Raw genomic sequence first — 13,011 nt, 5'->3', positions numbered from 1 at the left:
GTTATATTATAACTTGTAAGAAATAGTTAAAATAGATGAGTATTTTTTTAAGCATCGTTTCTAATCTTCTTTCCTTTTCGGCCTATTTTTCATTTTCTTTCCATGATAGCATTATATATGTATAAGTTTATTACATTTGTAACAGCGTATATGATTGCACCCTTCGTGTTTCTGGATGGGACTCTTACACCTAGGACATGGCTTAGAATGGGTCGCTAGCCAAAGCCTATTAGCCACGTTTTCGAATTCTTCTTCGGCTTGCTGGGCCGTTAGAAACATTCCGGACTCTTTGATTTTCCGATAAAAAGATATTACCGATTAGTAATTATTCATTATTAAATGGAATTGTTACAAATTAATAATATAGTAATGATATCAATGACTTCTCGAGATAATATAAATCAGGATATGAAACCGGAAGTGGAACCCTCGGAACCGGAAAGGGAACCATCTTTTAACGTTTAAAGCAACTAGAACCGAATTTACAAACTAAAAAAAATAATGTTATCACCCAAAATGATTAACCAGTGCCAATCATTCAATATTAAGTTCCATTTACCGTGAGATATATTCTGATAAATTTTTATATGAAATATAATATTTACAACAACAAAAAAATGTAAAGGAGGTTTTCACTATGAGCATGCGCATAACACAAACGCAAAAAATCTTCTGATAACGATGATCAAGCTAAAACAAAATTGGGCATTCAAAAAATGTAAAGGCAAATTTTGCGGAAGCATAAATCTAAATCCATTTCTGTGTTCAAAAACTTTTAAACTTTACATCTTTTTTTAGACCGTAAAATCCGTAAGTTTTTCAATTACAACTTTCTTTCTTTCTTTTCTATCTTTCTTTCATACTTTCTTTCTATACATTATGGCCCATGGTTCAAACTTTACATTGTATTTTCTGGCTCGGTAAGTTCTTAGAGAATTGGTTTCAGACCGAACTGGATGAAACCTTATAGAAAATTATGGTTTAAAAAATAATAAACAAAAAATTTTAATTTTAAATTCATTCATTTTTTCTCACCCTCCTCTCCACACCTCTCTTACTTCCGTATTTCTTTTCCGGGTTATGATTAATGGCTTCCATTTCTCTCGCGCCGCTTTCATCTTTAAATTCGTCCATTTCCTTTCGTTCTTCGTCGCCAACACTATTTTTAGGCGGTATTTCGATTTTTTCTTCGCGTTTCGCGTCGTTTTCTTCGTTATTTCGCCCGCTTTTGATACGTTTTTCGATTTTAGTAGCTTTCTTGAAAGAACCGTTTCGTTTGCCTAGAAAAATCGATATTGATTTGTATACCTTTTTAAATTTTTCAGAATTTGGAACCGGAAACTCTCTTTCAATAATTCTAGGAGCCCCAGGAAGTAGAACTTATCTCAACAAAAAAATGCTACCAATTTAATTTAAACTAAAAATTTGAATGATGAGTTCCCTGCGAATCAAAAGCGATCGTAAGAAAACCTTTTGGGATCGGCGTTAAATCGAGGACTTTCCCTGGAACACGCGACGACGAACATTGAGCCGTATCTGTAGTAAGATCTCCTTGAGCTTACTCACTTTTCGAGCAATAATTGTATAATGTTGTTAAACGACTCCGGCTAAAGTCAATGTTTTATCCGCAAAAATATTACGCGCGTCCGAAGATTCGCTCATAAGATGTCAGAAAGGGAGTGGACAACTATTTTCCGGGCTAATAATATTGAGTTCTCCCTTCTTAAAAATCGGCTCAAATCGAGCCCGTTTAACAAACACCAATGCTGTATGATCAATATTTAGGGGGTTTATTTTAGTGTTCCAAATTTTTTTTTCCCCACCAAGGAAAACTGAAACACTCGCCGCCTGATTTTCAGTCCAGTTATGAAAGTTACGAATTTTTTATCCCCCACCCCCAGTTTTATTCAATAAATTTAATCGTTACCTTCGTCATCAAAAAGACTTTTCCTTTCGCGAGGTATACCCATGATGGTTCGGCGCTTCATTCGATATTTAGGCGTATCTTTCCTGCGATTTGCGTCAATGTCATGGTTGTCAGGGAGAATTTGATCGATTTTGGATAGCTCGAAGCCATTTTCGCGATCGTAGCAATCTATATGATGCCCATTACCAGGACCAATGAAGGGGCTTATGCGCTTTTTGTCGCCGCTATTTTTGGGTTTAGCGGAAAAGGATTGGCGGATTTTAATGTTGGGCTCGGACTTTCTAGCCATATTTTTGGACAAGATAGAACCTAGTTTTAGGCGTAAAAAAAGAGAAAAAAATTAGAACCAGAGGTATGTAAAACCCGACCCAACTGGAAAACACTGCCCGCGGGTTTAGATGAGTAATTGTGTTTTCTTTTTATTTTGGGTCGGCTCTTCCTATGAGCCGGGTCTTGGATAGGTGGAAAAAATTTGCCACTTGCAGGTCCCAGGATTACCTAGTGAAAATTATCAATATTACAACAAAAAAAATGAAAAAATAAATGTATCTATAGATTGTGGCGTAAACTGAATGAGAGTTGGGTGTGAAAGAACGATGTCGCACCCTGACTAACCCCCACCCCAAATTGTGATTAAAGGGAAGTCAATAAACTAAAACTTAAAATCTGTTCTACCTTCCTTGATATCCGTTTTGGTTAAGATCCCTGGTTTATCGTCGAAGGTCGTATTATGATGATTACCATTAGAATCGTTTATAAAGTTATCGTAGCAATAAGCGCGCGATATCTTTCGGGCCCATTTTCTCATGACTTGGCAATGGCAAGGGGCATGAGGGTCCTCACCGCAGGCCCAGCAAAAAGCGTGACTTTCAGGGAAAATTATTAAGGACGACTTCATATTTTGGAGGTTATCGAGATTTTGGCAGACCTTGGCGCGTTTTTTAATCGTAGACACCCGCGCCATATTTTCTGGGTTTGAAGGATTTTCGTAAAATATGGCTCGTTTTTCTGAATTCGCGTCTAGCATTATATCGTCGTGATAGCCCTCCATTTTTATTTCGATAGCATTTGTGGAGTTGATTTTTAAGGGAAGATTCAAGGGAACCTCCATATGTTGGTAAACTTTCGTAAATTTAGCTGTTTCGGCAGGTTTTCCGGAATTCGGGCCCGATAATTCGACGTTGCAACTTTTTTCGTAATCTTATTTTTATATTATGCAAAAAGATTCATTATTATTTTTTCCCATAAATAAGTTAAATTCGAAACACATACACTTAACTGTTGCGACTTATTTTTTTAAATTAAATTATTCTAGGATAAATATTGTTGGAACTTATTTTATTCAAATTATTTCACGAAAGAAAATATATAAATATAAAATTACGAAAACGGAAAACTTTTTTTTTTTTAAATAAAATAATAATTTTTTAAAATTAATTATCATTATTTACAACATCTCACCCCCTTTATTTGGGATGAAGATATAAGTTTGATTCCTAATTTTTCTTCTTCAGGGGTTGGCTATTAGCATATCTTCAATCTTTTGAAATTATCTCAAGGAGGCTTCAGCTTCCGATGCCTTAGCCCCAGATCCCGTAGAAAAAATTGTTCGGGACTCTTCGGATACTTGCCTCATAAAATTATTCGTGTCGGAATTTGAGACGATTCCTTTGGCTGCGCAACTTGGAACCTTCCATATCCTTTTTCTTGGTAATGGTCCAAAGTTAGCTCGACAGTTTATAATCTTATGTCCAAATCTCCCACATAAAAAACATTGTATATTGTTTATAGGAGTTTGTGATCGTTCTCTCATCATTGCATATTGAGTAAAATCTTCTTCTTCTCCCATCACCATTGTATTATAATTGTTTGTTGAAGGAAAGGTGTAGGGAGCAGAGTTGTTAATCGCTACTTTTAAAAGTAGCGCGCTACCGCTATAGCTATTTGTCAAAAAAAGTAGCTCTCTATTAACTACTAAAGCTACTTTTTAAACTACTTTTTATAAAAAAAATTTAGAAACAATTTTCTTTTACTTTGCATATAATGCAATTGTACAATAAATAATTTATAAAAATCAACATTTATAAATATTAAAATATAGTTAATTTTGATTATAAAAAAATTTATGTAATAAATTTTAAATATTTATGGTTAATTTGCAGAGTTGTTAAAGTAGCGCGGTAATTAGCGCGCTACCTTTTTTGGTAGCTATAGCTAATAGCGGCTACCTTTTTTGTAAATATTTGATTTTTTAGAGCGCTACTTTTTAAAAAATATAATGAATGTAAGTATAAGCACGAAAATTTAAATATAATACCATAATTAATTATAATTTTAATGATTTATTATTTAATTTTGAAATTGAAATATATTTTCAATTTGTATTATAAACCTAACACCTGTTAATAATTTAAAATGGCATCGCATATGGATATCCAACTCGTTGAAAGTGATGCAGAGTCAGACAATGATGTTAATGAAATAGAAAATACCAGGGAAGAAAATGATATTCATGGCAATACATTCCCATTCCCCAGATTTCAAAAAATTTTCAAAATAAATATTAAAACAAAAACTCCTTTCAAATTTAAATGTTTAAAATGTAAAAAAAATATTTCGTCAAATCAATCAAGTAGCTATAACCTAAAGAAACACCTAAAGGTAAATTATCGTTTTTACATAAAATAATAATATTTATTTTATTAGACTGTTCATGCTAATGGTTTTAAGGAAATTTAACAACGTTTAAATAACTTTGGCACAGGTGAATCTACATCCAAAAAGTCAATTCAGACTAAATAAATTAATACAAATGCCCATATCTCTCATAAATTAGCTGATAAAGTTATTGTGGATTTTATCATTGATACAGTGCAGCCAATGTCCTTGGTTGATAATCCAGCTTTTACTATGATGATTAAAACATTATCACCTGGTACAACTATTTTATATCGGCAATTTGTGAATAAAATAGCTGATAAGTTTAAAGTGATGAAATTAATAGTAGAATTATCAGAGATATCTCATATATGTACCACGGCAGATAGTTGGACACATAACAGAAGGTAAACACTTATTTATAATTATAAATGGATTTGATTAAATATTTTTAGAGCTTATTTGTGAATCACAGGCCATTGGCTAGACCCTAGGACTTTAAAAAGAAGATCTGTAGCATTAGCCCTCAAAAGGATAATAGGATGCCAGACATACGATGTACTTGCAAATAAAATTATTGACGTCCACAAGTCTTTTAGGATTCATAATAAAGTTTGCAAGATGGTGACCGATAATGGGTCCAATTACCTGAAGGCCTTCAGGTTATATTATAAATTTTTAATATTTATTATAAGTTATTATTTGATTAGATTTCTACTATACTTATTTCTTATTAATTAATATCCATCAACTTATATATAGTACAGGGAATTCAATGTATTCATTTGATAAAATATTTTTACTTAGTTACATCATAATTCCTGAGGTTCAAAATTTAGAATAGCTACTAAATGATTTTACCACTCCATTTTTGATAAATATCACTACACATTTCTATTAAAAACTGGATGAATAATCTATTCTATTTAATATGAATATAGAATATTTGGTGAGGATAATGCTGAAGGTGAGATACAGCTTTTATTAAATATTGGTTTCTTTCAAATTTCAGCTGCTAACTCCAAAGTGATAGCTTTCGGCTTGGAAACTTGGTTTAGCCGATTTTTGTGCCGGATAAAAATTGGCTTAACCGGCTAAAAAAATATAGTAAATGACCCAACTATAATACAGGGTTAATGCGCGTTAAAATTTATATTTATCAATACAATCAGAATTTTGTTTGTGTATCAAATTATATTTTTAAATGGGGAAATCAAAATGGCGTATCACTAAGCTGATTTTAAATTTAGCAACGCTTCGAAATGCATTTCAATGAGTGACGAAACGTCAGCTTAAACCGAATGCGGGGTAAAGTAGATTGGGTTGAAGCGAACCCATTTAAAACATATGGTGACTATACGTGTGGAGAGCAGCGGTGGGATGGGAAAAAAGTGTATTCCATCCATTTTTAATGGCGAAGAGAAAGAAAATTCGATTGCCTCGTGTATAGTTATAGGTAATTACTCTATTTCTATTTTACAGTTTTGCCTGATTTTTTAGGTGGTTAAAAAAAAAATAGCGAAATCTTGTTTCTCCAAAATGTATCATTTTAACTTTGCATATTGTTCTTTGAAGAAATAATATAAGTCCACCCTCAATGCTTAACGATTTATTTTTCGATATGGTACCCTGTAGATTAAGTCAAATTCTCCGCTTCGAATACAAAATAAATATCATGATACAAAAATTAATACGTATAACATTAATATTTATTTTAAAATAATAAATAAAAGAATGCCATATTTCTTTTATATTATAATATATTTAAATTTTATATTTTAGTTTATTTACATATTCTTTTTACCCTTATCACGTGGTATTTCGGTTTGACGAGAATTCGCCGAATCCTCGTTCCTGTTTGAATACTCCGAACCTTTTTTTCCGCGATCGTTTCCCTTAGCGTCGACTTCTTTTTCGCAATTATTTTCGTGGTAAATACTATTTTCGCGCATCATTTGTTGATCGCCAATCGCACCATCTTCCGAGTCATTTCCGGCAGAATGCGGGTAGAAGAGACGATTTTGAGAGCACCTAATCAGATATTCCGTGTTTTTTATTTTAAACTTGAAAGATAACCGGGCTGGTTCATTATTCCTTCCTTCTTTATCCTTTCCTCTCCCCCCTCCCCTCTTTTCACTCATTCCTTCCTAATGGATTATAAAAAAAAATAAACTTCAAATGAGAGAAGATACGCAAAACCGACCTGGAAAAAAGCCCGGACCGGTAAAAAATTTTAGCGGATTTTTTTTTAAATAATAAAAAAAAAATTTATTTAGATCAAATCGAATCCCGTTAAGGCCTAATAATTTTTTATAAAAAACTCCAAGTTTTTAATAGCGATCTAAGGAAAAATATTTCTGGCCTATTTATTTGGGGCAGGATTTGCAAAGCCCTTATTTTCTAAGAAAAATAAACATTCCTCCACACACCCCCTTCCTCCCCCCGTTATAACGATATTTATTAAAAATTTTAAAAAATATATATTTCAATGTGTTATTTATTTATTTTTTTCCAACTTTAAAATCATTTTTCGAGCGCGGTTTTTTTTTTTTTAAATTTAAAAATTTCCATTTTACCGGAAATGGATTCAATCATGGTTTGGAATACCTGCCCTATGAATTTCGGAAAATTTTGCCATAAACTTCCGAAACTTAATAAAAAAAATAAAAAAATTATATTAGTATAAATTATAACCTGAAATCAAAGGTTAACGGCGAAACTATCTACAATTCGTAAAGATAGGTATTCTAAACTGGGATAAATTTTCGATAAAATCCTATTTTTGAATTTGAAAAAAAAAAAAATGGCGCTCAAAAAAAATGATTTAAAGTTGAAAAAAAATAAACACATTTAACGCAATGACATATAATAATACCTAGACTGACGATTCATTCATTAAAAGTGTACATCAATACAAATCAGCTAGAGACGCCATCTTGGTTACTGTAATAAATATTAAAATTTTAAAACGAGAGCCTAATTTTATATTATATCTGATGCAAACTTTATTAAAGAATTGCCTGATCATCGAGATAATAAGAAAGTAAGTTATCAATTTAATATTAGTTTTTAACATGAAAATAATTATTATAAAGGTTACCAAAATGGCGGGTCCAGCTGATTTGCTTTTAACGACGCTTAAAAATGCATTTTAATGAATGAATCGTCAGTCTAGGTATTATTATATGTCATTGATTTAACGCTAACATATACAAAACTATACGCGTAAAAATTCATGCAAATAAAATTTATTATTTAATTTGTTTTGAAGTTTGTTTTTTTTATGACTAATAGATAATTTGTATTCCAAAGACCTCAAAAACCCCCGCCCCCCCCCCATTTTGTAAAATTATTTTTTATTTTTTAAATGGCCAAAAAAAATTATATCATCGTTTGATGACTGGCACCTGGGGCTCATCGGTTCAAATATATGGAACGATATGGAGTAGTGACAAGTGTCTAATCCGTACTTAAATTCTAGGCATACCTGTTTTTTGTTAAAAAAATCTAAAGCCAAAACTTCCAGGCATGATCTTATGGTTAAGAGTAAAATAAAATTCGATCGCTCTTTAGTCACATGATCTTACCCATTAAATAGCTACATTGACTGTGTCCATACCCATTTTATAAAAATTCGAAAAGTTTAAAAAGTTTCGCAAATCTTAATTATTATGGAAAAATTTTTTTGAAATTTACAAAATTTTCTTAGAATTATGTTTCGTTTTGGACATGATTTCATTTTTTTATATTTAAAATAGCTTATTTATTTATTTATTTATTTTTATTTAAAGTTTAGAAAATTTGTGAATTTAAATCTTTTGATATTTTGGACACAGCCTAATAAATATATATATATATTAAATGTAAGGGCCGTTAAAAAAAAATGCGAAACGCGAGAAGGTCGTAATTGGAATAATTTATGGCGGCTCCGCACTCGACGTCGAAGGCGAAAACGGAGAGATCGAAGTGAGCATTGAACATGGCTTCATTGCATTTCGAATCTGATTTATAATAAAAAAAAAAATAGAATTTTCGCAGTGAGGTTTAATAAGGGTGTTAGGAAGACCGGGGCATAAGGGCGAATAGGTAATGGTCATGATCAGAAACCCGGAGTGAACCGTAACGAACAGTTACACCATTATAAACCGTTATAAATGTCAGAACTTTTTGAAGGAGTAAAAAGAATTTCTATAAAAAAAGGTCAAACCGGTTTAAACCGGTTTAGTTTTATATTTTAGGAATCAAAAAATTTGAATGTCCTGAATTATATAAACTTGCTCTTATAGTAGGGGAGACCGGGGTACATTGAGTACAGGGGAACGTTAGGACATTCTAATTATAATTTGAGCTATTATTTTATAAGACTGGAAATTTGAGCCTAACATAGATAATTTTGTCATACATGATTGGCTAAAAAAGATTTGAAAAATATTTAGTATTTTAATTTTTACAGAAGAAAATGTGTTTCGGCATACCAAAAGTAATAAAAAAATTTTGCAAACTTTATCGTTTATATTTATAAATAATGCTTCAAAAATCATAATAAATAGATTTTAGGAAAGCCTAAACCCTATTTTCCAATCTGGCAAACTTTCAGAATCATTAAACATGAATTAATATGATTTTGGATGATATTTATAAAGTTAGTGGGCTCGGTCATAGTTGGTCATAGTATAGTTGGGACACGCCATTTTAGCTCATTTTATACAATTTTATTATTTTATTATTAATTTAGTATTGTGAATAATGAATAATTAAATACTTATCTTTTGCTATGTTTATGATTAAAAAAAAAAAATTTTTTACATTTTTTTCTTTACAATTTTTTTTTCCCCAAAATAAATTTCCTAAATTTTGCTAAAATTTTTTTTATATAGTTATTGATTATGAATTACAATATTATCAATAAAATCATATGTGTCATAGTCTCTAGTCTTACTGGATTACTGATTTTAAATTTTTAAATTTATTTAGACCTCTATTTCACGAGTGTCCCAACTATCACATATGTGTGTCCCAACGTACACAGAGTCTGTCATAGTTGGGACAAAAAATTTTTTTTTTAAAATTCAATTATCTAAAAAAATATAATCTTCATAAAATATATATTAATTATTTCAAATAGCCTATACTTCTGGGATTCAGAAGATGTTTTAATTATTCAGATTAGTCTATTAATATTAAAATTATTAAGGTTTGAACGAAAAGTGTCCCAACCATCCCCGGTCTCCCCTACTGATGGTTCCCGCAACACAAGTTTTTGTAGAAAGGGCCTTTTCGGGGCTAAAATTTGTGTTATCGTAACAACAAACAAATATGAATTCATTTGAATGAGAAAATATATTACTTATAATATATTTAAAAATGAGTTATTATGAATTTTTATGTATTTTTTTATATATATAATTCATAGATGCTTATAATAAAAATAAATTAGACGATGGTGCTGCTTTAATATAAAAAAATTTCTAACCGTAATGAACCATTATGAACCTTTATAATTAGCTGAACCGAACCGAACCTTCGTAAAAAAAATTTTAAGAACCGTAACCAAACTGAACCGTTATAATTAACGGTTCGGGTCCCTGGTCATGATTGAGTAGCGCAATTTCACTCTTCTTCTTTTTTATATATAAATAGATTTTAATTTTTCGAATTAAAAATATATTACGCATTAGATATTTAGTAAATATATATTTATTTTTTTAAAAAAAGGGATTAAAATATATGGCCAATAAAAAAATGACGGATAATATAAGGCTACATGGCAAATTTCTAAGCCAATGTTCTGGCGAAAATGTATAAGGAATTCGTAAATATTTTTGCAGGTGTTTTGTATTTGACAAATATAGAGTTCAATAATGAATAATAAAATAAAAAACACTAAATTGAATATTAATTCTCAATTAATTAAGTCTCTTTTTAAAAAAATATCTTTAAATTTTTACGAGCTTTTTCATAGTTAGATGTTAAGATTTTGGTGGTATCCATAAGTTAGACTTCTAAGGAATAAGCCAATCATTTAAACGGAAATGACGTTTATCTCTAAAATTTTATATGGTTTTTCATGGGGCTCCAGAAGCTCGAGGTCTAAAGTAACGGACCTTAGCCCATTATCTGTTTAGGCTGAAGGAAGTGGTATCTGACTCTGATAATAATCAACTTATCCTAAATTGGAAAACCAGATAAACCCATTGCATATATTATAAAAGCTAAATTGGTCCGGGTTAATCAGAGCCTCGATTTTTTAAATCGCGAACGGCGAAATGAGAATTGGAGAACTACCTACGCCCCGAGAAGCTTAAAAAAAAGGCAAAACTTTATTTACCGTATTCTTCGTCTTCGTCGTCAGATTGGCCCATTTTTTCTGACCCATCGCTATTCTGATTGGCCGGAATCTCGGGTGCGGGTGAAACCTGGAGGGGATACGGTGGATGGGAATTTTCGGAATTTTGGTGATAATTCGAAGGAACCAAGAATGTTTCGTCTATCTTAACAGCTCTGTTGCAACCCGCCCTGGGACACCATTTAATAAAAGGGTTGCTTTCCACGAACGCCTAGTATAAAAAATCAGTTTATTATTTTTTTTCTAATTCTTTTCTTTAAATATTTTTTTTTCTTTTCTAATTCTTACCCTTTTCTCTTTTTTTATTTATTTATTTATTCCATTCCATTCCATTTCCTTTATATATATATATGCATAAAACCTGTATATCGTATTGCAAATATTTTTTAGCCATATCCCTTGAAACGACTCGCTCTATAAAATCCACGGGAACTAAATGATTGCAATCGTAGGAAGGGCAAACTATAAGTTGAACGTTCCCTTCTTGAATTTTGAGCGTCAGGTATCTGTGCTCGTGATATTAAGTTTAAAATATTTTATTATCAAAAAAAATCTTATAAATCAAAGCTTTATAAGTTTGAAAAAAATTAACACCTCCCCCCCCCCTCCCCAACTCTAATAGAGAATTTTTTAAAGATAATTTGAACTTATTGGTGTGATTTTAGCGAAAATAATAGACGATTTATAAATAATATGTTAAACGAAGGTTAATTGGAAACTGAAAAGAGTTGACGGTCGACATCTTTAATTTTTTTTTAGGTCGACTTTGTAGAGTGATAGAGGATTTGTGCGAAAAACAAAAAGATTTAAAAAATCAGCGCGGTGAAAAAATGGGGGATTTATTGGCGGAATTCTATTGGTTAAACTTACGAGACTAGATTTTTAAGAGCCAATATACACCTTTTTAGCAGGGACCTGGAAACGAAACTTTATGTAAAACGGTATATTCCGGAAGCTTTGGAGAGCGTTCCTAAAAAAATCTATTAAAATTATAATACGGAAATGGATGATTGCTTCATCTCACTTATTACGCTTAGTCTTCTCGTATTTAAAAATTTATATTGATTGATTAAGTCGATTATGGTATATATCTTCTTCTTCTTCTTCTTCTTCTCCTTCTCCGTTTAATGGAGATTTCCAGGTTCACCCAGGTTGGCCAGTTTTCCTTCTGATTCAATCATTGGGCAACTTTGTAGCAAGTTTTTTTACAATCGGATGCCTTCCTGATATCAAACCCCTTTAGGTGGCTTTTACACCCCGTCGTGGAAACGGTGATGCTATTTTAGGCACAGCCCACAGGGAACCTTTTAGACCCCCATTAGCAGCCAAAAGACGTTGTCACTCCCCCACCCCGATGAGGCTGAAGGTAGTATTTGGGGAGGATTATGGGATATATAATTATATTAATATTAATAATCAGAGTTGTTAAAGGATCTAGATACAAGTATCTAGATATAAAAATGTGGTATCTGTATCTAGATAGATTTTTTATTAAATAATCTGTATCTAGATATTATTTTAGATGTTGTATCTGTATCTTGATCCATTTAAAAAATATCTTTTAACAACTCTGTTAATAATTGTTAAATTAAGAGAAAAAAAAATATATATTGTTTTTTTCTATAATATTAATTAATAATTATTAATAATCATCAGAGTTGTTAAAGAATCTGGATACAAAAACGTGGTATCTGTATAAACTTTTATTAAAAAAGTATTTGTATTTAGTTACTCATTTTAAGATAAATACTTTTAACATATATATATATATATATATATATATTAAACTGAAAAACAATATTTTATCTTAGACCATAATTCTTTAATTAAAATTCGAATTATTTTAATTTAATTAAAATCGCGATTTTTAAATTTAAAAAAAAATAGGATTTATTTTGATTTTTTTTTAAAAAGAAATAGGATTTATTTTGATTTTTTTAAAACAAAAAAAAATCACGATTTTAGTTAACCTTATCTGAAGATCAGTATTTGTTAGAAAAAGAAAGCGAAATGTAAATTAACTCTTTTCTTCTGCACGTGACCGTAGGATTATTAGCCATTACCAAAAAATGAATAAATG

The 13,011-nt window shown here is 30.9% G+C and overlaps 1 protein-coding gene across 3 annotated transcripts in view; it reads right to left on the bottom strand.

The window, feature by feature from the left end:
- The window catches only part of LOC135924994 (uncharacterized), a 41,270-nt gene that overhangs the window by 15,574 nt on the left and 12,685 nt on the right, over positions 1-13,011 (bottom strand). For 2 of the 3 annotated variants that reach the window (XM_065460126.1, XM_065460128.1), the window contains exons 8-15: positions 11,293-11,437; positions 10,914-11,142; positions 8,478-8,586; positions 6,390-6,616; positions 2,603-3,127; positions 1,928-2,236; positions 1,050-1,280; positions 135-287 (exon numbers count right to left, since the gene is read on the bottom strand). In XM_065460126.1, coding sequence (XP_065316198.1) covers positions 135-287; positions 1,050-1,280; positions 1,928-2,236; positions 2,603-3,127; positions 6,390-6,616; positions 8,478-8,586; positions 10,914-11,142; positions 11,293-11,437 — 1,928 coding nt within the window. The remainder of the gene's footprint in view (positions 1-134; positions 288-1,049; positions 1,281-1,927; positions 2,237-2,602; positions 3,128-6,389; positions 6,617-8,477; positions 8,587-10,913; positions 11,143-11,292; positions 11,438-13,011) is intronic. The other variant, XM_065460127.1, reaches the window with a different exon arrangement.

This window comes from Gordionus sp. m RMFG-2023, chromosome 2, assembly GCF_954871325.1.
Source record: "Gordionus sp. m RMFG-2023 chromosome 2, tfGorSpeb1-WG-v2, whole genome shotgun sequence".
NCBI lineage: Eukaryota > Metazoa > Nematomorpha > Gordioida > Chordodea > Parachordodidae > Gordionus > Gordionus sp. m RMFG-2023.
The sequence above is the reverse complement of the archived record's forward strand: the minus strand, read 5'-3'. Positions and strand labels throughout refer to the sequence as shown.